Source organism: Papio anubis, chromosome 9 (assembly GCF_008728515.1).
Source record: "Papio anubis isolate 15944 chromosome 9, Panubis1.0, whole genome shotgun sequence".
NCBI classification, from domain to species: Eukaryota; Metazoa; Chordata; class Mammalia; order Primates; family Cercopithecidae; genus Papio; species Papio anubis.
Genome location: NC_044984.1, coordinates 126,520,647 through 126,545,823, shown reverse-complemented (window position 1 = coordinate 126,545,823; position 25,177 = coordinate 126,520,647). Strand labels below are relative to the sequence as shown.

The following is a 25,177-nucleotide window of genomic DNA, read 5'->3' as shown; positions in this document are numbered from 1 at the left end:
CGAGCCCGAGTCCCAGGCGTGCCGCCGACGTCATCGCCGCGCGCCGAGCCCGAGCCCCAGGCGTGCCGCTGGCCATGTCGCTGTTCTACGTCGCGCGGTACCAGGGCCCCGAGGCGGCAGCTGCGGCGGGGCCGGAGGGCGCGGAGGCCGGGGCCCACGGCCGGGCCCGCGCGCTGCTCGAGCGGCTGCAGAGCCGGGCCCGCGAACGGCAGCAGCAGCGGGAGCCCGCGCCGACCGAGGCGGCTGCACCGACAGAGCCGGCGACCAGGAAGCGACGGCGGCCTCGGCGGCGGCGGCGGCTGAACGGCGCGGAGTCGGGCAGCCCGGAGGCGCGGCAGGGAAAGCGACGGAAGGCGGACGGCGAGGACGCGGGCGCAGGTGGGTCGCGGGGCGAGCGGGCTCCCTCCGGGGCGCCGGCGACTCGGTGCTGACGCGCTGCCGGGTAGGTGTCTGCCTCGCAGAAAGCAGCGAGGATGCGCCGGGGGAGCCCAGCTCAGGGAGCAGCGAGGATGCGCCGGGGGAGCCCAGCTCAGGGAGCAGCGAGGATGCGCCGGGGGAGCCCAGCTCAGGGAGCAGCGAGAAGGCGCCGGGGGAGCGCAGCGCCAGCGCCGAGGCGGCCCCAGACGGACCCCTGGTCCCCGGCCTGGTGCTGGGGGGGTTCGGGAGGAGGAAGGCGCCGAAGGTGAGCAGCGGCTGTCGGAAGGGTGGTCGGCGTGGGAGGGGAGGCTGCGCAGATTCTTAAGGTCGCCCCGGAAGGCATCGTTGAGCGAATGCTCCCGGGTCACAGACGCGCCTCACTGCCAGGCCTGCAATTTCATCCCCTAGGAGTCTGGATCCTGCATGTGCGGAAATCCCGTTTTTTCTGCTAGGCTTGCCCCTGCCATCCCGCCGCGCCGCGCCAGTTCTCCTGCAGGATGTGCTTGCGTGAACGTGCGGGGGTCTCCTGCTGTGCGCTCACCGCCTCAGGAGCAAGTCAGAGGCCATTCCGCAAGCCCCTGGTCCTTGGTGTTTTTGCTTAGCACGGGTGGTTTTCGGTAGAGATCTCTGGTGAGACAGGTGAAGAAAAGGAGAAGTTTGGCAGAGTGCTTGGGCACCTTAGGTAGGGCGGGTGGAGAAGGTTTTCTTTGAGCTGGGATGCGAAGACTTGAAGCCAGGTCAAAGTTGAGGGTTGGGGATGCCAGGCACAGGCCTCGAGGCAGGGACGCCGGCGTGGCTGGGGCAGGCGAGCGCCAGGTCACAGGGCCTCCTGGCTGCGGAAGGGTGGGTGCCACTGTGGGTTGATGGGAGACTACGGGTGAGTTTGCTCAGTAAGTGGTGTCTACTTTTGCTGTTGAACTTCTGTGAAGGCTGCATGAAAAGTGCATCCTGGGGCTGAGGAGGAGCTGGAGACTACAGAAGAGGTTTCCCCGGCCTGCCTCCCCCAGCCTCTGCCACCCTGGGCTGCTTCTGTGTGAGAGCCTGGAAGGTGCTCACCTGGGCTCTCTTTTTGATGGCAGGTCCAGCCTTTCCTGCCAAGGTGGCTGGCTGAGCCCAGCTGTGTCAGAAAGAACGTCAACGAAGATCTGGTTCCTATCGAGGACATCCCTGAGGTCCACCCTGACCTGCAGAAGCAGCTGCGGGCACATGGCATCTCGTCCTACTTTCCAGGTGCCCCAGCCCCGGGCAGGCAGCTGAGGGAACACCTCCCTGGGCACCCACACAAAAGGCTGTGCGTGGCCATGGGTCAGGCGTCCCTGCCACATCGGTGCCAAGTGTGGTCTCAGCACTCTCAAGCTCATGGTTCTCCTGAGGCTGGTGTTCCTCTGGGCCCTGGTGCCATTCCTCGGGGGAGTGGTTCCCAGGCCTCCAGCAGAGCGGCCCAGCCCAGAGGTCACAGGCAGGGAAGCGGCAGGCCCAGGCATAAACATGTGACTTCTCTCTCGCCTTTCTTCGTCCAGTCCAGGCAGCTGTGATTCCTGCCCTCCTGGAGAGCGCGGCCTGTGGGTTTCTGGTGGGCAGAGGCGGCTACCGGCCTAGCGACCTCTGTGTTTCTGCCCCGACAGGCAGTGGGAAGACACTGGCCTTCGTCATCCCTGTGGTGCAGGTCTGTGTGAGGGTCCCCTTCCTCTATAGCGCGTGTGCAGAGGGCAGGTAATAGCCTTGCTGACACAGGAGCTCCTTCCTCCTCAGGCCCTGCTGTCCAGAGTGGTCTGCCACATCCGTGCCCTGGTCGTGCTGCCCACCAAGGAGCTGGCCCAGCAGGTACGCGGACCCTAGACCTGGAGTGTGGCACCACCAGCCTCTGCTTCCTTGCTTAGTGCACGGCGGTCAGCCCCTGGGTGACCCAGACTAGATCTGGGGTCCTTTTTGCTGCAGTGGGGGAACACCAGCTATCTCCAGGCCGGTGACAGACTTCTCCTGCAGGTGAGCAAAGTTTTCAACATCTACACGGATGCCACACCTCTGAGAGTCTCCCTGATTACGGGACAGAAGTCTCTGGCCAAGGAGCAGGAGAGCCTCGTCCAGAAAACGTAGGTTGTGTCAGGGTGTGGGGTTTTCGAGGTGTCCTTGCTCAGCCTTGCCGGTGGCCTAAGGCACCACAGGAGCAGAGGAGGGGCCGCCAAGTTTAACCGCCTGGTTCCTGTGAAGAGGAGGAGCTCCCGTCTGCCCCCTTCCCACGCAGGGTGGAGTTGGGACTATGGGGTGAGGCAGCGTCTTGCTGTGCGGAAGCCCTCGAGAAAGCTTCCTTCTCTCGAGCCGCCCTTTGGTCTGTAGCGCTGACGGGTACCGCTGCTTGGCTGACATTGTGGTAGCCACCCCCGGCCGCCTGGTGGACCACATCGACCAGACCCCAGGATTCAACCTCCAGCAGCTCCGCTTCCTGGTAAGTCCCCACCCCAGAGGCCTGGGCTTTGAGCTCAGGGCCGTGCCACCCAGTCCCGGGCTCCCTGCCTCCCGCAGGTCATTGACGAGGCTGACCGGATGATTGACAGCATGCATCAGTCCTGGCTGCCACGAGTGGTGGCGGCTGCCTTCCAGAGTGAGGACCCCGCGGACCCCTGTGCCTTGCTCCAGCGAAGACAGGCCCAGGCTGTGACAGCCGCCAGGTATCCAGCAGCACGCCCAGGTGCTGGCATCCCCTGAGCAGAGGCCTCTGCGTATAGCTCTCCTTTCTTAGTGCCAAGAGACAAGGCTGGCTTGAGCTCTGGTGCACAGAACCGCATCGTTCTGTTCTGTGAGCTGGACTCACCTTGCCCCTGGTCCACGGTAGTCTCTACAGTGGGTAGTGTGAAGAATCCCATTCCCGGCAGGGCGCGGTGGCTCAAGCCTGTAATCCCAGCACTTTGGGAGGCCGAGACGGGCGGATCACGAGGTCAGGAGATCGAGACCATCCTGGCTAACCCGGTGAAACCCCGTCTCTACTAAAAAATACAAAAAACTAGCTGGGCGAGGTGGCGGGCGCCTGTAGTCCCAGCTACTCGGGAGGCTGAGGCCGGAGAATGGCGTGAACCCAGGAGGCGGAGCTTGCAGTGAGCTGAGATCCGGCCACTGCACTCCAGCCTGGGCGACAGAGCAAGACTCCGTCTCAAAAAAAAAAAAAAAAAAAGAATCCCATTCCCTGGAGTCTCGAGGCAGCCGCTGACACAGTGCCAGCAACACCCCCTTCTCTTCCAGTACCTGCTGTCCGCAGATGCCCCTGCAGAAGCTGCTCTTCTCGGCTACTCTGACCCAGAACCCCGAAAAGCTGCAGCAGCTGGGCCTCCATCAGCCCCGGCTTTTCTCCACAGGGCTGGCACACAGGGGCCTGGAAAATACAGATGGGGACGGGGACTCGGGGAAGTATGCCTTCCCTGTTGGGCTCACGGTGAGTGGAATACTGGCTGGGCAGAGGGTTGCGCCAGGAGCCTGGGGTCCCTAACCAACCCCCACCTCCATCCCCACCCCCTGCTGTCCCTGTAGCACCACTACGTGCCCTGCAGCCTCAGCTCTAAGCCGCTGGTTGTCCTGCACCTGGTCCTGGAGATGGGCTTCTCGAGGGTTCTCTGCTTCACTAACTCCCGAGAGAACTCCCACAGGTGAGGCCCCAGCTGAGCGGGGATGGCAGAGGCAGCCTCTGGTCCCAGCATCACGTGACTGCAGCCTTCTCTCTACCTAGGCTCTTCTTGCTGGTGCAGGCTTTTGGGGGTGTGGACGTGGCTGAGTTCTCCTCGCGCTACGGCCCTGGCCAGAGGAGGAGGATCCTGAAGCAGTTTGAACAGGGGAAGATCCAGCTGTGAGTCCCTGGGCAGGGGCGGGCCTCTGTGGGGTGGGGTGCCACTCCAGGGTCAGCTTGGGGCCCTCTAAAGGGTGCTTCCTTCTGCAAATCGGCTTCCTGTGCCCTGGATCCATGGCAGCCACTTCCCAGAAAGGCCTGAGCTGCCCCCCACAGGGCCGGTGCTGCCACGGCCCCTGCTCCTGGCACAGCAGGCCCACGATGCTGTATGTCCCGGCAGGCTCATCAGCACGGATGCCACCGCCCGAGGCATCGATGTGCAGGGTGTGGAGCTGGTGGTGAACTATGACGCCCCCCAGTACCTGAGAACCTATGTGCACCGGTGAGTGCGGCGCAGCCGCCATTGGGGGGTCTGGGGCTTTGTGAGCTCCTGGGCGTTGTATGTGGGACCGTCCTGCCTGGTGTGGGTGGGGTTGGTGTGGAGAGAAGCCGTCGTTCCGTCAGACCCCTGAAGGCTCAGGGGCCAGGCTGGAAATAGCCGCGTTTGATTTCAGGGCTGGGAGGACGGCCCGTGCTGGGAAAACGGGACAGGCCTTCACGCTTCTCCTGAGAGTGCAGGTGAGGCTGCGAGGGTCTTGGGAGTTTCTGCTGCCTGAGGGTGACGAGGGGCTGGCCCAAGAACCCCCTTCCACCATGAGCTTCTCTCCAGGAGAGGAGGTTCCTCCAGATGCTGACTGAAGCTGGGGTGCCTGAGTTGCGGCGGCACGAGCTCTCCAGCAAGCTGCTGCAGGCCCTGGTTCCTCGGTACGAGGAGGCCCTGTCCCAGCTGGAGGAGTCCATCAAGGTGAGGGCCAGTGTCCGGCACGAAACCCTCTGAGGGTTTCTCCACGCGTGCACAAAAGAGGAAACGAGGAAAGAGGGTCATACAAGTTGTCCTCGAGGTTCTGGCCCAAGGACAGGGAGCCCCCCGGGCGTCAGTGGTGGAAATGCATGGCCCCAGGGAGGGTCAGCAGAGCCAGGGCCGGGCTTCTGCTGCGCGGGGCTTCCCGTCCTCAGCGTTCCGGGCAGAGCCCAGGGTCCCGCAGACAATGAGGGGAAGGAGTGTGTGGTGCTGAGCCGTTCTCTTTCCCCCACAGGAAGAGCACAAGCAGAGGGCGGCCTAGGCCGGGGCTCGGAGGGCCCGAGGGACTGCACCAGAGGACCAGAGGGACTGCGCGCTCACCACCCTGAGCCTCCTTCCAGAGCTGATCACTGATGCTCTGTGTGAGGAAAGGAGTCCCCCAGCGGACACAACCTTCCTCCCCGAGCACGTGGTCTCTGCGCCAGGCAGCCTGGGCGTCAAAGCTCAAGCACACGCCCAGACTGGAGACTTTAGGGCCTGTCACTTTCATGGCCTGAAGGCCAGGATGGCCGCTGGCAATGAAGCCTCAGTAAAACTATGAAAAGTACTCCCAGACAGACACAGTGGCACCTGTCATGATTTTGGCTGAGAGTTGTCGGGATTAACCTTGAGCTAATGTTAAAAATGAGGCTCTGGCCGGGCGCGGTGGCTCAAGCCTGTAATCCCAGCACTTTGGGAGGCCGAGACGGGCGGATCACGAGGTCAGGAGATCGAGACCATCCTGGCTAACACGGTGAAACCCCGTCTCTACTAAAAAAAATACAAAAAACTAGCCGGGCGAGGTGGCGGGCACCTGTAGTCCCAGCTACTCGGGAGGCTGAGGCAGGAGAATGGTGTGAACCCGGGAGGCGGAGCTTGCAGTGAGCTGAGATCTGGCCACTGCACTCCAGCCTGGGCGACAGAGCAAGACTCCGTCACAAAAAAAAAAAAAAAAAAAAAAAGAGGCTCTCGGCCAGGCGTGGTGGCTCGCGCCTGTAATTCCAGCACTTTGGGAGGCCAAGATGGGTGGATCACCTGAGGTCAGTAGTTCGAGACCAGCCTGACTAACATGGAGAAACCCCATCTCTTTTATTTGTCTTGTATTTTGTAAAAATACAAAATTAGCCGGGTGTGGTGGCAGGTGCCTATAATCCCAGCTACTTGGACGGCTGAGGCAGGAGAATGGCTTGAACCTGGGAGGTGGAGGCTGTGGTGAGCTGAGATTATGCCATTGCACTCCAGCCTGAGCAACAAGAGCGAAACTCTGTCTCAAAAACAATAAATAAAAAATTAGCTCTCAGAGCAACACAAATGTGTTGACCATCTTCCCTCTGAAAGGTCGCTCCAGAGTCCCACGCTGACACATGAGGGACCCACGTGGGCTGTCCTGCTTTTGGAACAAACGCTGAGAAATGCGGGTAAACCCTTCCCCAGGCCTGTGTCAGGCAGAGTTGCTTGCATTGTCACAGACCAAAGAAGTCAGCTGTGCAGGTCGCAACATTGTACTTTGTAACCAGTCCCCGGCCTGGGTGTAAAGTCAACTCACAGCATGAAACTTTCCACTGTGAAGGTGGAAAACACGCCTTGGAAACACTGACCACTGTCTGTAAAGAGGCTGTTTTGAAAGTCTTGTATGATAATATCCAAAGAAATAGGAGTGAACTGTGGTTCTTTCTCTGCCTGGAGATACCTGCTTCAGTAGAATGACAGTGTGGAAACATTCCTGAGACTGAGGCTCACCTCGAGTTACATTCGCTTGTCCCCCAGCCACAGGCCAAGGTGACGCATGAGAAGTCAAATCCCACGAGCAGGATGGACGCTCACGGGGACCTCACACCAGACACGCACACACTTTGTCGGGATATAAACGCAACATTCCCACACAAGGCAAGCTTCAGTGCAGGCTGCATGAGGCACCCTCGTGTGTGCTGGATCGTGGGGCCTTGGCTACAGAGCCGCCCTCCCAGTGTCTACTGTGGTCATCCAATGAGAGGCTTCTCCTGGGGTCCAGGTTTCTGGGCCAGTCCTAGTCCTGGGAGCTTCCCAGTGTAAAAACTAGGCAACAGCAGCCCTGGACGTCCCACCCCAGTCCAACAGCAAAGGGGATGAGAATGGGGTCGCCCTCCTCGCCTGGAGCATGTGCTGAATCCCCTTGGTCGGGGCACACGTCAAGGAAGCCGCCCTGCTGAGGTCTTGGGTGACTCCCACCCCACTCCCCATGCCTGCCCCTGCCTCTGCTGGGGCCCGGAACCTCCCAGTGGAGGCTGCATCTGGGCTTTGGCTGCTGCCTCGGCCTTGCAGCGTCCAGAGCTGCCCAGGGTTCCGTGCCCCTAGCATGGGCGTCTGTGAGCCAACCATGGTGACACACTGCTGTAGTAACTTGTGCTGTGCCTGCTGGATGCACGTGCCCCTGCTACTGGCCACTGTGATCTGACACGTCACCAGCGGCTGTGCTGAACCTGTGTGTTAAAGGGTATGATGAACAGATCGATCTGTGTTTAACAGAGAATTCGACACTGCCGTCATTTTCCCGAGGTGGACTGGACCTCAGAGGGGGTCAAAGCAGTGAAACGGGAAATGCTGCCTCTGCAGAGGCTGGAATCAGCTAATTCCCAGCACGTTGGTTTTCCCTCATTTCTTAGAAAGCAACATACCCAGAATTATCAAAATGCCGCTTATGATAGATAAATAGCCGCCACTGATGTGGTCTGGTTTTTGGTCAAGGAAGACAGTGAGAACTGACTTCTGCTGACCCCACAGTGAGACAGGCTTGGCTGGTGACATCAGCAAAGCACCAGCCACTGAAAGTCTGTGGACACTTAGGGCAGACAGGAGCAAGCCCAGAACCGGCCCGTGGTGGTTGAGGTACAACCCTGCCCCGCCCTCCCCAGGCTCAGCCTGACGGAAGCTCTCTGGGGCACTGCCAGGCAGTGGCCACCAGCCACGGAGACGCATTCCATGCCACTCGCCAGCCACGGAGACGCATTCCATGCCACTCCTCAGGGAGATGCAGCTCAACCACAGCGAGATCCACCGCACACCCACAAGGATGGCCAAGAAGGTAGGCGTGGGTGGAGATGCAAAAAACCGGAACCTTCTGTTAAAACAGGGACCCTAAGACTGACAGAACAGAGTCTTCATGGCAATCAGATGCCAAATTACAAACAGGACCTAAGGCTGGGCTGTGTGAGGTTCAAGTCATACACCCACACTTTCAGAATAAACCGTGTTCTGAGGCCACAAGATGTTTCTCTCCAGCACCTAAGCAAGCTCTGGCCTCAAGACGAGCAATGTTGAAGCAACTGCAGCTTACCCAGCTCACACACGCGGACTCACCGACCCCTGCTCCACCAGCCACGACTACAGCCGTGACGACACAACGCTGACAGCGCTAACTTTCTCCTGATCAGGACACAAGGCTGACGGCGGTGACTTTCTCCTGATCAGAGAGCACCGAAGTGTGCGTGGCCCTGGCTGGTGTGGAGGCTGCGCACAGAGTGCCTTCCCGTCCCCACTTCGGCTTTTTGCATGCACGGTCTAATTATCCGTAATGCATTCGAATGTGATGCCTCCACCCCAAGGTGAAGATGGGACCCATGTAACATGCATGTTTGCCTGTCACACACGTCCATGTTCCCCTTTTGTGAATATTCATACCTGTTCTGTGACCTGTTGAACACGTGCGCCTGGCCAAGCTGTTGGGCACACACCCGCCACAGCCTCCTCGCTTCGGAAGTGCCTGCTTCTGTCTCTGCCGGAGGCTCCACTTCCCAGCCTGGCAGGACAGCCACCCTGCAGGGTGCAACCCTTTCTAAGAGACAGCTCGGTCCACCTGCGTTGAAGCTGGTTTAAAAAAAAAAAAGAGCTCTCCTCCCCAGATTTGTGAACCTTGTGATTGTTCAGTGGACACCTCACGTGTTGCTGGTGGGAAAGTCACATGTGGAGACAGTTGGGCAAAGCCTTGGGACGTTAAATGCAGAGTCACTTATGACCCAGCACTTCCCTCCTATGCACCTTGTACACCGCAGATCAGTGAAACCTATGTCCACACAGAAACGTGTACGCAAATCTCTCCGCAGCACTGTTCACAGTAGCCAAAAACTAAAAACTAACCACATGTCCATCAGCTGATGAATGGATAATAAAACGTGGGAAATCCACACCAGGAGAGAAAAAGTAGTGAGGCACCAGCACAGGCACCATGTGGATGAACTCAAAACCCAACGCTAAGTGAAGGAAGGCTCCGGAACCTGACGCTAAATGAAGGAAGGCTCCAGCTGTAGGGAGTGTCCCAGGCACAGCCAGAGATTAAAGGGCGCCAGGGCCGGGAGTGGGGGCTGGGGCTGGGGACACGGTGGCTGGGAGTGGGTGGGGTTTGTTTTGGGGATGATGAGAATGTTCTTAGATTGTGTGTGGTGATGGCTGCTCACCTCTATAAACCTTTTACTAAAAACCATGGACTGGGTGGATACAGTGTGTGAATTCTCTCTGAGTCCAGCACTTTGTTTGAAAAAGGTGGACGATGCCAACATCACGAACCACCAGGGAGACGCAGGCCACGGCCATGCCCGGCTCACTGGAGTTGTGAGGATGGAAACACCAGCCCGCCTCCCTCAACTCAGACCTCAGCGTGGATCCAAAGAATGTCTGGGATGGGGACTGGCAGCTGATTAGAGACGCAATCGCTGAACCTATGGACTGTGTTCAAACAAATGCCAGCAGAATGCAAAGGCAACTGTTATAGGAGGCAGAAAGAAAGGGTTTAGGTAGGGTAAAGCCAGTCTCCGGCAGAAAACTTGCCTTTTAACAAAAATAGCTCCCTTTCTAACCTCTGAGTTCAAAATCACTTCTTCTCTAACACCAAGCAGGCTGAAAGAGCAGACCGTAAGTCACAGACGAGACAGCTCGGGCAGAGAAGGAGTCAGCGGGGAGTCTCCTGGGTAATTGCCAAACTTCACACTTACACAACGGGCCCCAGTAAAACAGTGGGCCCTAATAAGCACATTCCCTTTAGGCACTCTAAGATAGGGAAACTAAAAGCAGACTGTCCGGGGTGCCTGTAGCCCCAAGAAGATGTCTGGGAACAGACCCAGAGACCTCCCAGAAAAGCGTCACAGAGCAACAGACTAAGAGTCTGAGAGGAACTCTTCCCTATACAGATACCACACCTGGTCCCAGCTAAATCCTTGGGCCCTGGGAGGACAGGACATCCCTCCTCCAGCCCCTCATCACTAGCCCACTTACGAAAACCTTGACAGGCCGGGCACGGTGGCTCACGCCTATAATCCCAGCACTTTGGGAGGTTGAGTCGGGCAGATCACAAGGTCTGGAGATCAAGACCATCCTGGCCAACATGGTGAAACCCCACCTCTACTAAAAATACAAAACTTAGCTGAGTGTGGTGGCGTGTACCTCAGGAGGCTGAGGCAGGAGAATCGCTTGAACCCGGGAGGTGGAGGTTGCAGTGGGCCGAGATCGCGCCACAGCACTGAAGCCTGGGCGGCAGCATGAAAAACCAAACAAACAAAAAAGCCTTGACATCTTTACTACAACTTGGCAGCCCACTCAGTTCCCCTCTGTGACAGAGAGCTGTTCTTTCCTTTTGCTTATTAAACGTCTGCTCCAAACTCACTCGTGTGTGTAGTGCTGTGTGTCTGCGACCTCGATCTCCTTGGCCATGAAACTAAGAACCTTGGTATTGACCCCAGACCACAAGACTACCTCACCATGATTGCCATTTATCGGGGATTGATAATGGCTCAGTGCCGCTGGGTGCGCAGACATGAGATGTGGGCCTGGCCACACTCGGGAGGTGGGAGGAGCGGGCACCGGGGCACACTCGGGAGGTGGGAGGAGCGGGCACCGGGGCACACTGGGGAGGTGGGAGGAGCGTAGGCACCCTCTCCTGGCGGGCCGCGGACCATAGGCCACTCACCATAGGCCACTCTTGGCTGTTGGCTGGTCGGCTGCTGGGCCTGAACTGTGACTTGCTGGGCATTCATCTAGAACTCAAATGATGGAATAAGAACACCACTCCTCCTGTTGTCCTTCCCAGCTTCTCCCCCACTTCCCCTTTTCCCTAGTTTATAAAACAGGAGAAAAGGGAGAAAGCAAAAAGTTGGAAAGAAACAGAAAGAAGATAAATAGTTAGATGACCTTGGCGCCACTACCTGGCCCTGGTGGTTAAAATAATAATAATAATATTAACCCCTGACTAAAACTACTGGTGTTATCTGTAAATTCCAGACATTGTATGAGAAAGCACTGTAAAACTTTTTGTTCTGTTAGCTGATGTATGTAGCCCCCAGTCATGTTCCTCACACTTACTTGATCTATCATGACTTTTTCACGTGGACCCCTTAGAGTTGTAAGCCCTTAAAAGGGCTAGGAATTGCTTTTTCAGGGAGTTCGGCTCTTAAGACGCGAGTCTGCCAACGCTCCCAGCCAAATAAAAACCTCTTCCATCTTTAATCTGGTATCTGAGGAGTTTTGTCTGTGGCTCATCCTGCTACAAAATGACAGGCCTTAGAGAAGGAGCGGAAAGACGGTGAGCTGTGGAGGGGTGGCCAACCCCTCCTTCACCTTTCCAGACATGAGTGTTCCGGACAGCCCTGTGCATTCTGGTTGCTGAGAGACTTTAGGGCGAGTTGGAGGAGTCTAGCCCTCCAGGAGCGAGGTCTACACTGTCAGGAAGGCAAAGCAAGGCTGGCCACAAGTGGCTCACGCCTGTAATCCCAGCACTTTGGGAGGCCGAGGCAGGTGGATCACCTGAGGTCAGGAGTTCGAGACCAGCCTGGCCAACATGGTGAAACCCCGTCTCTAATAAAAATACAAAAATTAGCTAGGCATGGTGGCGAACGCCTGTAATCCCAGCGACTCGGGAGGCTGAGGCGGGAGAACTGCTTGAACCCGGGAGGTGGAGGTTGCAGTGAGCCAAGATTACACCACTGCACTCCAGCCTGGGTGACAGAGTGAGACTCTGTCTCAAAAAAAAAAAAAAAAAAAAAAAGAAGGCAGAGCGAGTCCACCTGCCAGGGCATAGGCAGGGCCCCGGGCCTGGAAGGCTTACAGCCACCCCCACTCAAACAGTCGTAGGCCCCCTATCAGCCCCGGTTCCAAGGAGATGGTCCTTGTCACTGGATAGCTGCAAACTTGGGCAATTGAGAGGTGGACCCATAGGCTCAGCTGGGCCTGGTCTCCGCAGGAGACCTGAGAGGCCCGTCCAGGCCTCAGGAGGAGAATCATCCCCAAGCTCCCGCCCAGGTCAGGGTGGCAGTCATGCCTCTGGAAGGTGGCACAAGACCAGGCAGCAGGCACAGTCAGCAAAACTGGCCACACCCGCGGAGTTAGGGAGCAGAGGAGGGCACAGCCTCCCCAGAGCACAGCTGTGCCCATCCAGGCCCAGAGGGAGGCAGTGGGTGGTGTGAGCCACCTGCGTGTGGCTCACCTGCTGCGGCTCCCCGGGCACTCCCCGGCCTTACTGATTAAGCAGAGAGAAGCCCAGGGTGGGGGCGGCCTCTCGGGCCTTTCAGAGAAACCTCACGCCGTTTCTGGAGAAGTGCGCCCCTGACCCAAGGTCCTCCCTTGCCAATGACACTGCTGGGGTCCACATCACTGTGGGAAGGCGTGGGAAAGAAAAAGAAACCAGTGTACGGGTGGCAGGGACGATCCGCACCCGAAGGCGCTCCCCTCGAAGGCCCCGCTGCACTCCTGGACCGCATCCTCCCGTGGCTGAGGAAGGAGACTGAGGAAGGAGGCGCATCCAGGCTCCCCCATCTGCGGCCCAGCCTCAGCTCTGCTACGGAGAGGCCGCCAGGCTGGGGCAGGCAGCACGGTGGCCCACACCCCGAGCTCCCCCAGCGTCCCCGCCCCTGGCAGCCCCATTGCCAGCCAGGGTCTGGCGTCTCTGAGCCAGGCGGCCCAGCTTCCTGGGCCAGGCCATTTGCACCAAGACCCTGAGAAGTCGCCCAGGCTCCACACAGTGGTTTGGCACATCCCAGGAGACGTCCTCACTGCAGTCCGGCCCTCCCCGTGGCTCCTGCGCCAGGGGCTGCGCTGGGCAGGGGTGGGAGGCAACACCAGCTGCCCACTCCAGGAAGGCCTGGGGGCTCATGGGAGGCATCCGGGGGTGGTGGCTGCTCTGGGCTGCGGCCTTGGGGGAGCAGCTCCCCTGGACCACACCTGGAGACTCTACCATTAGCAAAAATGACAGGGAAAAGGCCTCTGTAGCACTGTCCTGTGACTGTGGGCAGAAAAGGAGGCCTCGCTCCTGCTCAAGGAACCTTCTAGAATGCACCTGCCGCTGCTTGCAGTTCTCTTCTTGGTGGGGCCTACAGCTCCTGGTCCAGGTGACAGTGCTTCCCATAAGGTGGGAGAGAATCATCGCCCACCAAGCCCACAGCTCGGGGGCCAGCAGGCAAAAGGCCAAAGCCCTGCTCATATTCCAAACCGGTGGCCTTTGAACACCATGCACCTGCGGTTCAAAACTGTGCCTTGGGATGTGAGAACAGAGCTCGCAGGGACTAACATGCAAGTCAGGAAACTGCTTCTGAGGGGCCCGACCCGCCGTGGGCTGCCACTGCCCGCCGCACCTGGATGCCACGCAACCCTCCGTGGGCTGCCGCGCCCCGCCGCACCTCCACCGCACACAACCCTCCGTGGGCTGCCGCTCCCCGCCACACCTCCAGGCCATGCAACCCTCCGTGGGCTGCCACGCCCCGCCGCACCTCCACCGCACACAACCCTCCGTGGGCTGCCGCTCCCCGCCGCACCTCCACGCCATGCAACCCTCCCTGGGCTGCAGCTCCCCACCGCACCTCCACGCCACGCAACCCTCCGTGGGCTGCCGCGCCCCGCTGCACCTCCAGGCCACGCAACCCTCCGTGGGCTGCGGCGCCCCGCCGCACCTCCAGGCCACGCAACCCTCCATGGGCTGCCGCTCCCTGCCGCACCTCAAAGCCACACAACTGAGCTGCTCTTTAGTAACCCAAGTTCTGCAACACTCCTTATTCTGATTTTGTATTCCCATTCCATTCTCCCACAGACTTAGTCCTAATGTATTTTATGCTTGGAATCCTTTGACAGCTCCCATACACTTCTGTGCAACAGAAATGTGTACAAAAATTGATCACAAGGCTCTAGGTGTTAAAAAACAATGATCCCGATGGAGAAATCATTACAATTAGTATTGGTATGCAAGTAGTCAAAATAACATAAGCATATTACAAAATAACATCAGCATGGTAATAACTAAATATAAAAAGTGAAATTTAACCCCAGTGAGATGGATCAGGCTGTAAACTGCCTGATTCTGTCGCTGTTCAGGGCGCCACTTGTAACCGCCCTTGATCCCTGGTGGACTGAACAAAGGGGGCAAACGTGGGCATAAAAGACAAGAGACAAGAGAGTATATTTGGAAAAACGGGTCAGGGGCACCTTGCCTCTAGTGGACAAGGGCCCTGAGCTTTACACAGCCCTCCGTATTGATTGGTAAAAGAGACAGTGAGAAAGGGAGGGATGATTGTCAGGTAATTGGCAGTCTGCCCGTTTGGTTCACAGCAGGCTCGAACAATAGGTGCTAGATTTCCCAGTAGATAACTTCAAGGAGTCCGGAGCCAGGGAGTGACCACCTTCAGCAAATCTGGCAGCAGACGCAGTCATGAGTTTTACTTACATCCTACATTCATGATAAACGGTTTGCTGTTTGATCATATAGCCTCCAGTGGAATGCTGAGTTGGTCACGATCCCTTTGGCCTTTCTGACTCTCAACATCAGGCTATTTGATTTTTTTTCAATCAGTTCATCCATCCATGGGATGACATAGATTCAGCATCAGCGCTGTTCTTATTTTTTGTATTTATAGATCAAAACACCAAGGAAACCCCGTGCCCATCATCAAGCAGATGGCACCAGGAGTTCTGCCACTTGACTCTGAGCTCTTCTGAAGACTTCACCAGTCAGAGCTTGACAGGTTCTCCTTCACACGTGGCCCAAAGCCAGAAGAGAAGCCTCCCGGCCTGCAGGCAGCTTTGTGGGTGGCACGTGGCCTCCTCAACCTTGATGGCGGCACTCAGGGCTGTCCTCTGGCAGAGCCCTCACCAGGCAGCAGCTGATGAGAAGACCCAGATGATGACGGAAGCTCTGGAGACATTCCTAAGGTCCTGTGACTGTGTTTGGAAGGTCTTTGCATCTGTGCAGCTCAGCATGAGGGGCAGATCAGCAGAGCCACACTCTGGCAGCCTGGGGTGGTGAACTGATTGTTGCTGTCCTCAGGCTCATGCTCCAGTCTCACCGTGCATGGCTCCCAGCCCCTCCCTTGGCCCCGGGGGGACCCTCCGGTGAGCATCACTGCCTACTCTCCAACACGCCCTCTGTCCCCTGCACTTTGCTTTCCACATCGAGGGCCATTTGCCTTCTTAAGGTGAGTTTGTTTGTGGCAAACGTTTTCAGTTTTTGTCTGTCTTTGTTTCACTCTTATCCTTGAAAGACAGTTTAATCCCAGCACTTTAAAGCTACTTCTGGTTTCCACAGTTCCTAGTAAGAAGGAAGCTGTCCATGGAATCGCCTTTCCTTTGTGAGAAATCTGTTTTCCTCCTGGGTTCTTTCATGGTTTTCTCATCTGCTTTGAGTGCCACAGTTTGCCCAGATGTGTCAGGCACAGATATCTTTGTATCCCGCTAGGGACTTGTTGTATTTCTTCAGTCTTTAGACTGGTAAGTTAAACCCATTCTGGAAAATTCTCAACCATCCACTCTTTGAATAGTTTCTTTTTTCATTCTCTTCTGAAACTCAGTTGAATGTCAGATCTTCTCATCCCTCCCTCTTCTTATTTTTTGCAGAGATGGGGTCTCACTATGTTGCTCAGACTGGTCTTGAACTGCTTGGCTCAAACAATCCACCCATACTGGCCTCCCAAAGGGCTGGGGTTACAGGCCTGAGCACTGCAGCCAGCCTGTCTTCTTTGTCTTGTTTCCTAGTCTCATGCCACCACGATTATTTCTCCAGATCTCTCTGCAGCTAACAAATTCCCTAATGTATTGTTTAACTCCTCCATTAAGTTTTTTAAAACTGCAGTATAGGCTGGGCGTGGTGGCTCATGCCTGTAATCCCAGCACTTTGGGAGGCCGAGGCAGGAGGATCACAAGGTCAGGAGATTGAGACCACCCTGGCTAGCACGGTGAAACCCCATCTCTACTAAAAATACAAAAAAAAATTTAGCCGGGCATGGTAGCGGGCGCCTGTAGTCCCAGCTACTCGGGAGGCTGAGGCAGGAGAATGACGTGAACCCGAGAGGTGGAGCTTGCAGTGAGCCGAGATCGTGCCACTGCACTCCAGCCTGGGTGACAGGGCAAGACTCCGTCTCAAAACAAAAACACAAAAACACTGCAGTATAATTTATATACAGTCCAAGTTGCTGTTTCTGATGCATACTTCAGTTTTGATCAATGCACACAGCCATGTAACAACCATCAGCATCAAGATACAGAATTTCCACAGCCCCCCAGAATTCCCTCTTGCCCCTTTGAAAGTCAGTCCTTCTACTGCCCCAGGCCCAGGTGACCACAGATCTCTTCTCTGTTGCTATAGTGTTGCCTTTTCCAGAATGTTATATAAAAACAAAAACTGCAGCCTTCTAAGTGTGACTTCTTTCACTCTGCACAAGACATTTCAGGCTTATCCCTGCTGCCCCCAGCATCAGTGGTCCAGCCCTCTCTCCTGCTGAGTGCTGTTTTATGGAATCAGTGGGCCGCCATTTGTTTACCCATTGGCTAGTTGAAGAGTGTCTGGGTTGCTTCCAGTTTTAGGTAAATGAATAAAGCTGCTATGAACACTTGTGTTTTTCATTGTGGTTACAGTATTTGGTTATCATTTGGGACATATGTCTTCATTTCTCTGGTGTAAAGAATGAGGGGTGGGATTGCTGGGTCATACAGTAAATGATTGTTTTATTTTATAAGAAACTGCCAAACTGATTCCAGAGGGCTCCACTATCTTACAGTCCCACCAACAAGGTATGAGAATTTCTGTTGTTCTACACCCTCACTAGCACTTAGTTTTGGTCTTTTTTTTTTTTTTTTCTTTAAGGCATTCTCACGGGTGTGCAGTAGTTTCTCATTGTGATTTTGATTTGCATTTCCCAGAGGACAGTGCTTATTTGCCACCTAGAGAGCTTCTTTGGTGGAGTGTCTGCTCAAATCTGTTGCCCACTTTACAAAATAAGTTGTTTTTGTATTAGTAAGCTTTGACAGTTCTCTGTATGTTCTGTTTACATGTCCTTAATCAGCTACATGACTGGCAAAGGTTTTCTCCCAGTAACTTGTCTTTTCATTCTCTAAACAATGGTTTTCACATAGCAAAAAGGTTTAATTTTATTAAAGTATGACTTGCCAATTTTTTCCTTTTATAGGCTCTATTTTTGGTGTCATATCTAAGAAATGTTTACCTAATCTATAGTCACAAAACTTTTTTCCTATGTTTCATAGTTTGAATTTTATGTTTGGGTCTATGATCCATTGAGTTAATTTTCTATGGGGTGTGAGGTAGGGATCAAGATTACTTCCATTAAGTTTTGAATTTCAGTTATTACATTTTTCATTTTTAGATGTTCTATTTGGTTCATTTAGTGTCTGCTTAGCCTCTGATAATCTCTTGCTTCTTATTCATGCTTTTTAGCTTCTCCTTGTTTCTTCAAACACATTAAACATATTTGCATTTCCTATTCTAACATCTGAGTCTTTGTAGGTGTGGTTCTTTTGGCCATCACTTCTGAGGCCCCTTCTCTTGCATGTGCTATGATTTTCCACTATGAACTTATAGTCTAGGGATCCTGCTGGCTGGAATTCTTTGAGGCCTAGGTTGGGGGTTCCTCCTGCAAGAATGTACATTCTAGCAGAGGCCTGGGGCACTATAGATCCAGATATGCTTGCAATTAAAACTCACAGTTTGCAGTTCTTTTGAACATGTAAATAATATGAACTTTGGCCCTACACCTGTGGTGGAGAGTGCTAGCCAGGGGCCATAAATTTATAGGAGGGACTTTTTAAAGATGTTCCATCCACATCCATGGCCAAGTGAGATACTGTTCCTGCAGTGAAGCTTAGAGGAGTAGTTTGCCCACTTCATCATTTCCTGGTAGTGTTTGCTGTATCCCTTTGTGAGCCCAGCCTTATATGGGGGTCTCCAATTTGGTTCTGCACCTCCCTGGGCCCAAGGCTTCTCCAGACTGCTCCCGAAACTCACCTCAAAGTTCTAGGTCATCTGGGTCCATGGGGACCCAGGTCACAGAGTGTCTTTAGCACAGACCTACCTCCTTAGACTTCAGCCCTCACCTGGTTTATAGACTCACTATCCTGCAGACTCATTCACGGTTTTATATATTTTACCTGGCAATTTTTGAAAATCCGGCATTTTAGATGTTTTGTTGAGATAGATTTTCAGGTTCTCTCAGCTACCATATTACCAGAAATAGAAGTCCTTGTCAGAGTGATTTTTCACAGAAATCATTGTAAATATTTTTGAAAAATTATACTCTACAGCAAAGCAAGCTCTCCCCCAGAGAGCAAATATATGTAAAAATTACAGGGTCTGAGTTCCTTAACACTCGGCCCCTACCCACCTCCAGGAGCCTCCTCAGCTCTGCTCATCAGGCTGCCTCCAAAAGGAAGGGGCTGAGTCCAGCCCCACTCTGGCCTGAGGGGCCTGAACGATGAGTGTGAGATGCAGCTCCCACAAAGCCAAGTGGCCACTTACCTTCTGCTGTGCAGCAGAGGCCTGGGGTGTGAGGGCTGCACAGCTTGCTGCTGCTGGTGGTGTTTCAGCTTTTAGATGCTGCACATGCAGAGGCTGCAACCAGTCTGGCCCCCTGTGGTGACAGGAGAGAGACAGCACACAGGACACATGAAGCACATGTAGACAAGGAGCTTCATCTCACACTCATCATTGCCGCTGATTTGCTCAGAGGAGTAAACTGCATGGCAATGACAGTAAAGGAAATGCCTGCTGCCTTAAAAAGGAGAAATAATGCCCATGCTGCATCTCCCCTTAATAGCGGCAAGCAGCTCTCGCTGGGGGGTATTGTGGTCTCTGCTCCATTTGCTTAGAAGGGGGAGGTGCAAGGAATGAGGCTCTAATTAGGTATCTTAAAAAATTAACACGTGGCATAACAACTCAGCAACTTCTAGAATGAGAAATTTAGAAAGGTTTGATGCAACTCACTCAAGTGAGTTGTTTTGAGTTGGGTGAGGTGAAGTTGACTGCCTACCTGCTGCTTTCTGCAGCTGTCCTATCACAACACTGATCCTGTTGTGTTGATGGAAGCTCTGTGACCCTGGCTGACAGCACCGCAACTGCCAGGACAGACACCACAGGAGGCGTGGCCAGAGCAACCTGGGCCATCTGGGACATCAGCACTGATATCAGTCTTGGGCCTTGCAGGTGGGAGGTGGAGTCTAAATAACAAGAAACAAGAATCACACGTGCCCTGCCCTGTCACACCATGTTATCCTTCCTCAGGGACTGGAATCATCAACCCACCTCAGGTATTAAAAACCATGATGAGGCCGGGCGTGGCGGCTCAGGCCTGTAATCCCAGCACTTTGGGAGGCTGAGGTGGGTGGATCACCTGAGGTCAGGAGTTTGAGACCAGCCTGGCCAACACAGTGAAACCTAGTCTCTACTAAAAATACAAAATTAGCCGGGCATGGTGGTACACGCCTGTAATCCCAGCTACTGCAGAGGCTGACACAGGAGAATCACTTGAACCCATGAGGGGAAGGTTGCAATGAGCTAAGACTGGGCCATTGAACTCCAGCCCAGGCAACAAGAGTGAAACTCCTTCTCAAAAAAAAAAAAAAAAGCCGGACGTGGTGGCTCACGCCTGCAATCCCAACACTCTGGGAGGCCAAGGCAGGTGGATCGCCTGAGGTCAGGAGTTCAAGACCAGCCTGACCAACATGGTGAAACCCTGTCTCTACTAAAAATACAAAAATTAGCCGGGCATGGTGGCGCATGCCTGTAATCCCAGCTACTCGGAGGCTGAGGCAGGAGAATTGCTTGAAACTGGGATGCAGAGGCTGTGGTGAGCCGAGATCACACCATTGCTCTCCAGCTGGGGCAACAAGAGCGAAACTCCAACTCAAAAAAAAAAAAAAAAAAAAAGGAATGATGACTGAACGCTTACGAGTCAGGCTACCTGGAGGTTGGCCATGATGGTACCTGTCACCAGGGCTCTGGGCCCGGAGCCGTGAGCTGGGGGCTCTGCTGTGGTAGGGGGTGGTGACTGCACTTGCACTTGTGTGGTTGGCTGCGGGGCCCCGGGCAGGGTCTGCGGTGGTGGGGGTGGTGGGGGCAGCTGTAGTTTCTGCTCCTGGAGTTGAATCAAGTGCTCCTGAAGATACAGATAATACTCGTGTGTTTCCTTAGTTGGCAAGCTCACTTATGCAAATCCGGAAGTTTATGTCTTTCTTCATTCATGCTTTTAAAAAGACTGTCAAAAGATGTACATCTAATCAGACATAGATGCTACTACCAGGTATCTCTGGTATCACTGGCTCGCTTTCAGGAGCCATGTGGTTCTTTTTTTTTTTTTTTTTTTTTTTTTTGAGATGGAGTCTCGCTCTGTCGCCCAGGTTGGAGTGCAGTGGCGCGATCTCTGCTCACTGCAAGCTCCACCGCCTCCTGGGTTCACGCCATTCTCCTGCCTCAGCCTCCCTAGAAGCTGGGACTACAGGCGCCCGCCACCACGCCCGGCTAATTTTTTTGTATTTTTAGTAGAGACGGGGTTTCACCATGTTAGCCAGGATGGTCTCGATCTCCTGACCTCGTGATCCACCCGCCTCAGCCTCCCAAAGTGCTGGGATTACAGGCTTGAGTCACCACGCCCGGCCAATATTTTTCTTAAATACAGCACAAACTCACATCTTAGGGGTGCACCAAGTCACATTTCAGCTGGATGCCTGCATGTCAAAATCTCTGATTAGCCAAAGCCAATATAACCATCAATAGAATAAACTCTGTGACAAATGAATAAATCTGACATTTTATTTTTAAAATAATATTTTAAATTTAGGGGTCAAGTTTTTTTTGTATCTGTGAAAAATTCCCAAACTAGTACGTTTTCTTAAAAGACGTGTCAACAACAAAATTAAACGCTGTCCTTGAAGACGATTTTGCTCAATGCTGTGAATGCCAGTCCATCCCAACACAAAGATCAGAATCAGCCTCTAATCTACTCATCCCACCATGCTTGATATTATTACTTACATGTTTGGAAACACATGTTGGTTCAAAAAAGATAAAATGTGCTTCCTAAAGTGTTCTACCATGGAGTCTCTCTTTATGTGTGTAGCAACTATTAATCTATTTCTGTATTTTATTAGAAAGTTCTTGACAATTATTTGTGTGCACAAAATTAACAGCTTTACAATAATCATTCATTGTGCGACAGCCTTCTACCACTGCAACAACAGATACAGGTTCATATTTCAACTGACAGAACTTCTAAAGATAAAGTCCCATAAGGGTTTTTTTTTTAATCCCAAGTCACCTGAATACATCACAAAGAAAACACTCACCACGTCGCTTTTATTTTCAAGCGGAGCGCCTGCTTCAAGGATGCTGGAGTCTTTACCAACAAAGGTAGAATTCATAACGTTTTCAAGACTTCAGTCTCATTACGCCCTGTCACAAAGCGCAGGAGCAGCACAATGAATTCTGACAGTTCACCTTGGCAGTGGGCTTTAACATGACTACTATTTGAATAAGTACGCAATATTAACTGAGTTGATTACCTCTTTTTGAATATTTATTCAAATTTAATGTCTTTTTTTGTTTCTCTTGAAATTCAATTTGCAGCTTAATTTCTACTATCTAAAAGAAAAAAATCATGAATTAAAACATAAAATCATTAGCTCCTGAGTGAAAACTTGAGGGCAAATTGTAGAGGAAAAGTGTGTTTACCTGCGCAGTACTAGACCAGAAACGCTGGATTTCTCTGGTAGTAGAGGTGCCGTCCGTCTCAGCCTGCTCGGCTCCTCCCTCCCGGTCTCGGCCTCTCTGCGCATCCTGTCCTGCAGCTGCCTAGCCACGGCTCTGACCGTCTGAAGACAATCGCCACGTTGTCTGCGGGGGTCTCCATGCACACAGTAACATGGAAACATCTTGTGTTTTTACTAGATATACATATTTAATTCTGGAGAATTCCAAAGAAAGTCTATTATTTCCATTTTCAGTATCCATTCATTCACGATACAGCTTCAATCAACAATTCTAATAATATTCAAAATTAAAGAGTAAAATGGATATTCCCCTAGAAAATATCCCTTTACTGTCAGCCAAAGACACTTCCGTTAATGGGCAATAAAGTCCGGATGAAACATGAACCACAGTTATCACAGGGCTTTCTATGCAAACATAATTCAAGATAATCCTTCTCAATTTAGACTGTGCCATGGCCAGACATGAAATGCCAGTTGGTATGAAATTGTCCACATGGCCGAGGGTGGTGGCTCATGCCTGTAATCCCATCATTTTGGAGGCTGAAGCAGGTGGATCACCTGAGATCAGAAGTTCGAGACCAGCCTGGCCAACATGGCAAAACCCCACCTCTACTAAAAATACAAAAAATTAGCTGGGCATGGTGGCAGGTGCCTGTAATCCTCACTACTCAGGAGGCTGAGGCAGGAGAGTCAATTTAGCCTGGGAGGTGGAAGTTGTAGTGAGCCGAGATTGCGCCACTGAACTCCAGCTTGAGTGACAGAGTGAGACTCAGCCAAAAAAAAAAAAAAAAGTTTGTGATGAAAACTCAAACATTAAATTGGCCATATTAAATTTAGAAATCTTCTTTTACATAATATAATTACTTCTTCAATTCTCTTTCACGATGTGATTTCCACAAAGTACTATTCCAACCCACCTTCTTCACAGAGGCCACCTTCCACCTCCTCTCCTGGGCAAAGTCTGTGGCCATCCACTGCATCTCCTCCAGCAGATAGCCCCAGTGGGACTTGGGCCGTGGGGCCTCCTGCAGCTTCGGCAGATGCCTCTGGGACCACAGACCTGTTTTCCTCAGCTCCGCAACGCACTGATGCACCTGGTTCTCCTGAAAGATAGGAGCAGTTCATCAGCTGTGAAGACAGAGACTCCAGCCCCTTTGTCACGGGCTCAGATTAAGGACCTGAATGAGGGAACACGGTGCCCTGGTGGTCCCCAATGCAGACCACACTGGGTGCTGGTGGGGGGACCTGCAGTGCCCAGATGCTGTGCATGCACCCCAGATGCCCCCTGCTCTAGAATCTGAGTAGGCTGGTGCCAAAGAATCACCAGAGAAGCAGCTATGGCCAGTTCTTCAGATGCCTTTACCGTCTGCCAAATTATAGAGAAACATTTCAACTTCTAATTTAAACAGCTTGTAGCAAAAGCAACTTCTCCCACAGATAACTGAGCTCTCTCACCAGCTTGATCTGCTCTGCAATCTTGTCCTAAGGGCTCTCCTATGGCCACAGGGCTCCGGGGTGGGGGGTGGGGTGGGGCGGGTGGTGCTGTACTCTGGGCTCTGGGCACCATGGCCACAGCCACACCTGCGCGTCTGGATGCACCTGGAGAGGCAGCTTTGTGACTTGCTGGGGGGTGCCGCTTGTCTGCACGGAGCAGATGGAAAGGGGTGCTGCCCACAGGAGCCGAGGGTGGAGGAGGTGACAAGGGGCAGAGTGTTTGCAACAACTGGTTACCCTCAAGGGCAGCAAGCAACCCGTCACTAATGCATTCAGTTCTCAATTTCACTAAAATCTTTACCCAGAACGCTGACTTACGGCCCTCACCATTTCACCAGAAGCGCTTAGTAGAGGAAAAACATGGAACAAGTTAGATCTAGTCCTTTACACTCACTGGAAACACAGATTCCTGGAGAAGCACAGACCACCAAGAATATTCTGGCACCGCAGCCCATGTGGGTCAGGACTCAGCCTGTGCCCGGGTTTGGAGGGCAGCCCCTCTGGGTACCTGGGATGGTGCCCGGGGAGCTGCCTGCCCCTGGGTGGGGAGGTGGAGCGCGAGCTGCACAGCCTGTGGGGGTGGCGCTGAGAGCCAGCCTGGCAGGAGAGGTGGCGGCACTGCGATTGGCTGCTGGGTCCTTCCCTGGACTGGGGGCTGTGCTTGTGGCTCTGTCGCCCGCTGCTGGGAGACCTGCAAAGACGCTGCAGCACAGACCCCGGCCGTGGGCAGCCTCCCGGGCAGCTGTGGCAGTGGGGTGTGTAAGCTGGCAGCATTCTGCACGGGAGGCCCTGTGGAGGGGTTGTACTGCTGCTGACTCTGCCACTATCTGGTGAGCTGTGCGGCCTGCGGTGTGGGGGGCATTCTTCCTGCAAATGCAAAGAAAGTCAAGCCCAGCTCTCCCAGTATCTCAAAGCAAAATAGAGACGTGACCTTAAGAAGGGAGTCCACTGCTCCCCAAACCAAATAATGTCCCAAGTGTCCATTGACAGATGATGGGTAAACAGAAAGCGGCTTTGGCGAGGAAGGAAATCCTGCCACGTGCCACCGCGTGTATGAGCCCCGAGGACCTTCTGCTGAGTGACACGAGCCAGGCACAGAAGGGCAGATCCTGTCTGTCCCACTGACATGGGGTCCCTGGAGCACTCAGAGCCATGGGACAGCAAGCGGAGCGGGGTTGCGCAGGAGAGGAGAGGGGCATGCGTGTTTCATGGGGGCAGCGTTTCCGTTTGGGAAGTTGGAAATCTTCTGGAGGTGGACGCAGGTGACGGCTGCACAGCAACGTGAATGTGCTTCATGCCACTGAGCTGTGCACTTAAAATGGTAAAACAAAAGCCAACCAGAAAAACTCCAAGGAGTAACACTTGAATCATTATTATTATTTTAGAAATAAGGGCTCGGCCGGGCGCGGTGGCTCAAGCCTGTAATCCCAGCACTTTGGGAGGCCGAGATGGGCGGATCACGAGGTCAGGAGATCGAGACCATCCTGGCTAACACGGTGAAACCCCGTCTCTACTAAGAAATACAAAAATGGCAGTGGGCCGAGGGGCATAGTCCCCAGCTTCTCCGGGAGGTGAGGCGGAGAATGGTGAACCGGGAGGGCTTGCAGTGTGTGAGC

The 25,177-nt window shown here is 53.9% G+C and overlaps 2 protein-coding genes across 3 annotated transcripts in view; one reads left to right on the top strand and one right to left on the bottom strand.

The window, feature by feature from the left end:
- The first annotated feature begins 13 nt into the window (after positions 1–13).
- DDX51 (DEAD-box helicase 51) lies at positions 14–5,652 on the top strand. Of its 2 annotated transcripts, none has more exons than XR_635310.4 (15): positions 14–378; positions 447–682; positions 1,497–1,647; positions 1,938–2,083; positions 2,170–2,241; positions 2,404–2,510; positions 2,755–2,863; positions 2,941–3,086; positions 3,655–3,844; positions 3,940–4,055; positions 4,155–4,252; positions 4,473–4,574; positions 4,747–4,810; positions 4,902–5,036; positions 5,329–5,652. XR_635310.4 is itself a non-coding variant. In XM_009182087.4 (15 exons), the coding sequence occupies exons 1-15, from the start codon at positions 75–77 to the stop codon at positions 5,353–5,355; spliced, it is 2,022 nt and encodes a 673-aa protein (XP_009180351.2). In that variant the 5' UTR covers positions 19–74; the 3' UTR covers positions 5,356–5,652. The 2 variants fall into 2 exon arrangements, 1 of the variants encoding a protein (XP_009180351.2); XM_009182087.4 differs by having other exon boundaries at positions 19–378; positions 4,136–4,252.
- An 11,447-nt stretch (positions 5,653–17,099) lies between these two features.
- LOC101011933 (putative EP400-like protein) overlaps positions 17,100–25,177 on the bottom strand; it is a 45,240-nt gene continuing 37,162 nt past the window's right edge. Inside the window, 7 exon segments of the mRNA XM_017946360.2 lie at positions 17,100–18,934; positions 19,334–19,520; positions 20,287–20,557; positions 21,645–21,750; positions 21,861–21,939; positions 22,030–22,261; positions 22,985–23,170. Coding sequence (XP_017801849.1) covers positions 22,256–22,261; positions 22,985–23,170 — 192 coding nt within the window. The 3' untranslated portion in view covers positions 17,100–18,934; positions 19,334–19,520; positions 20,287–20,557; ... (1 more) ...; positions 21,861–21,939; positions 22,030–22,255.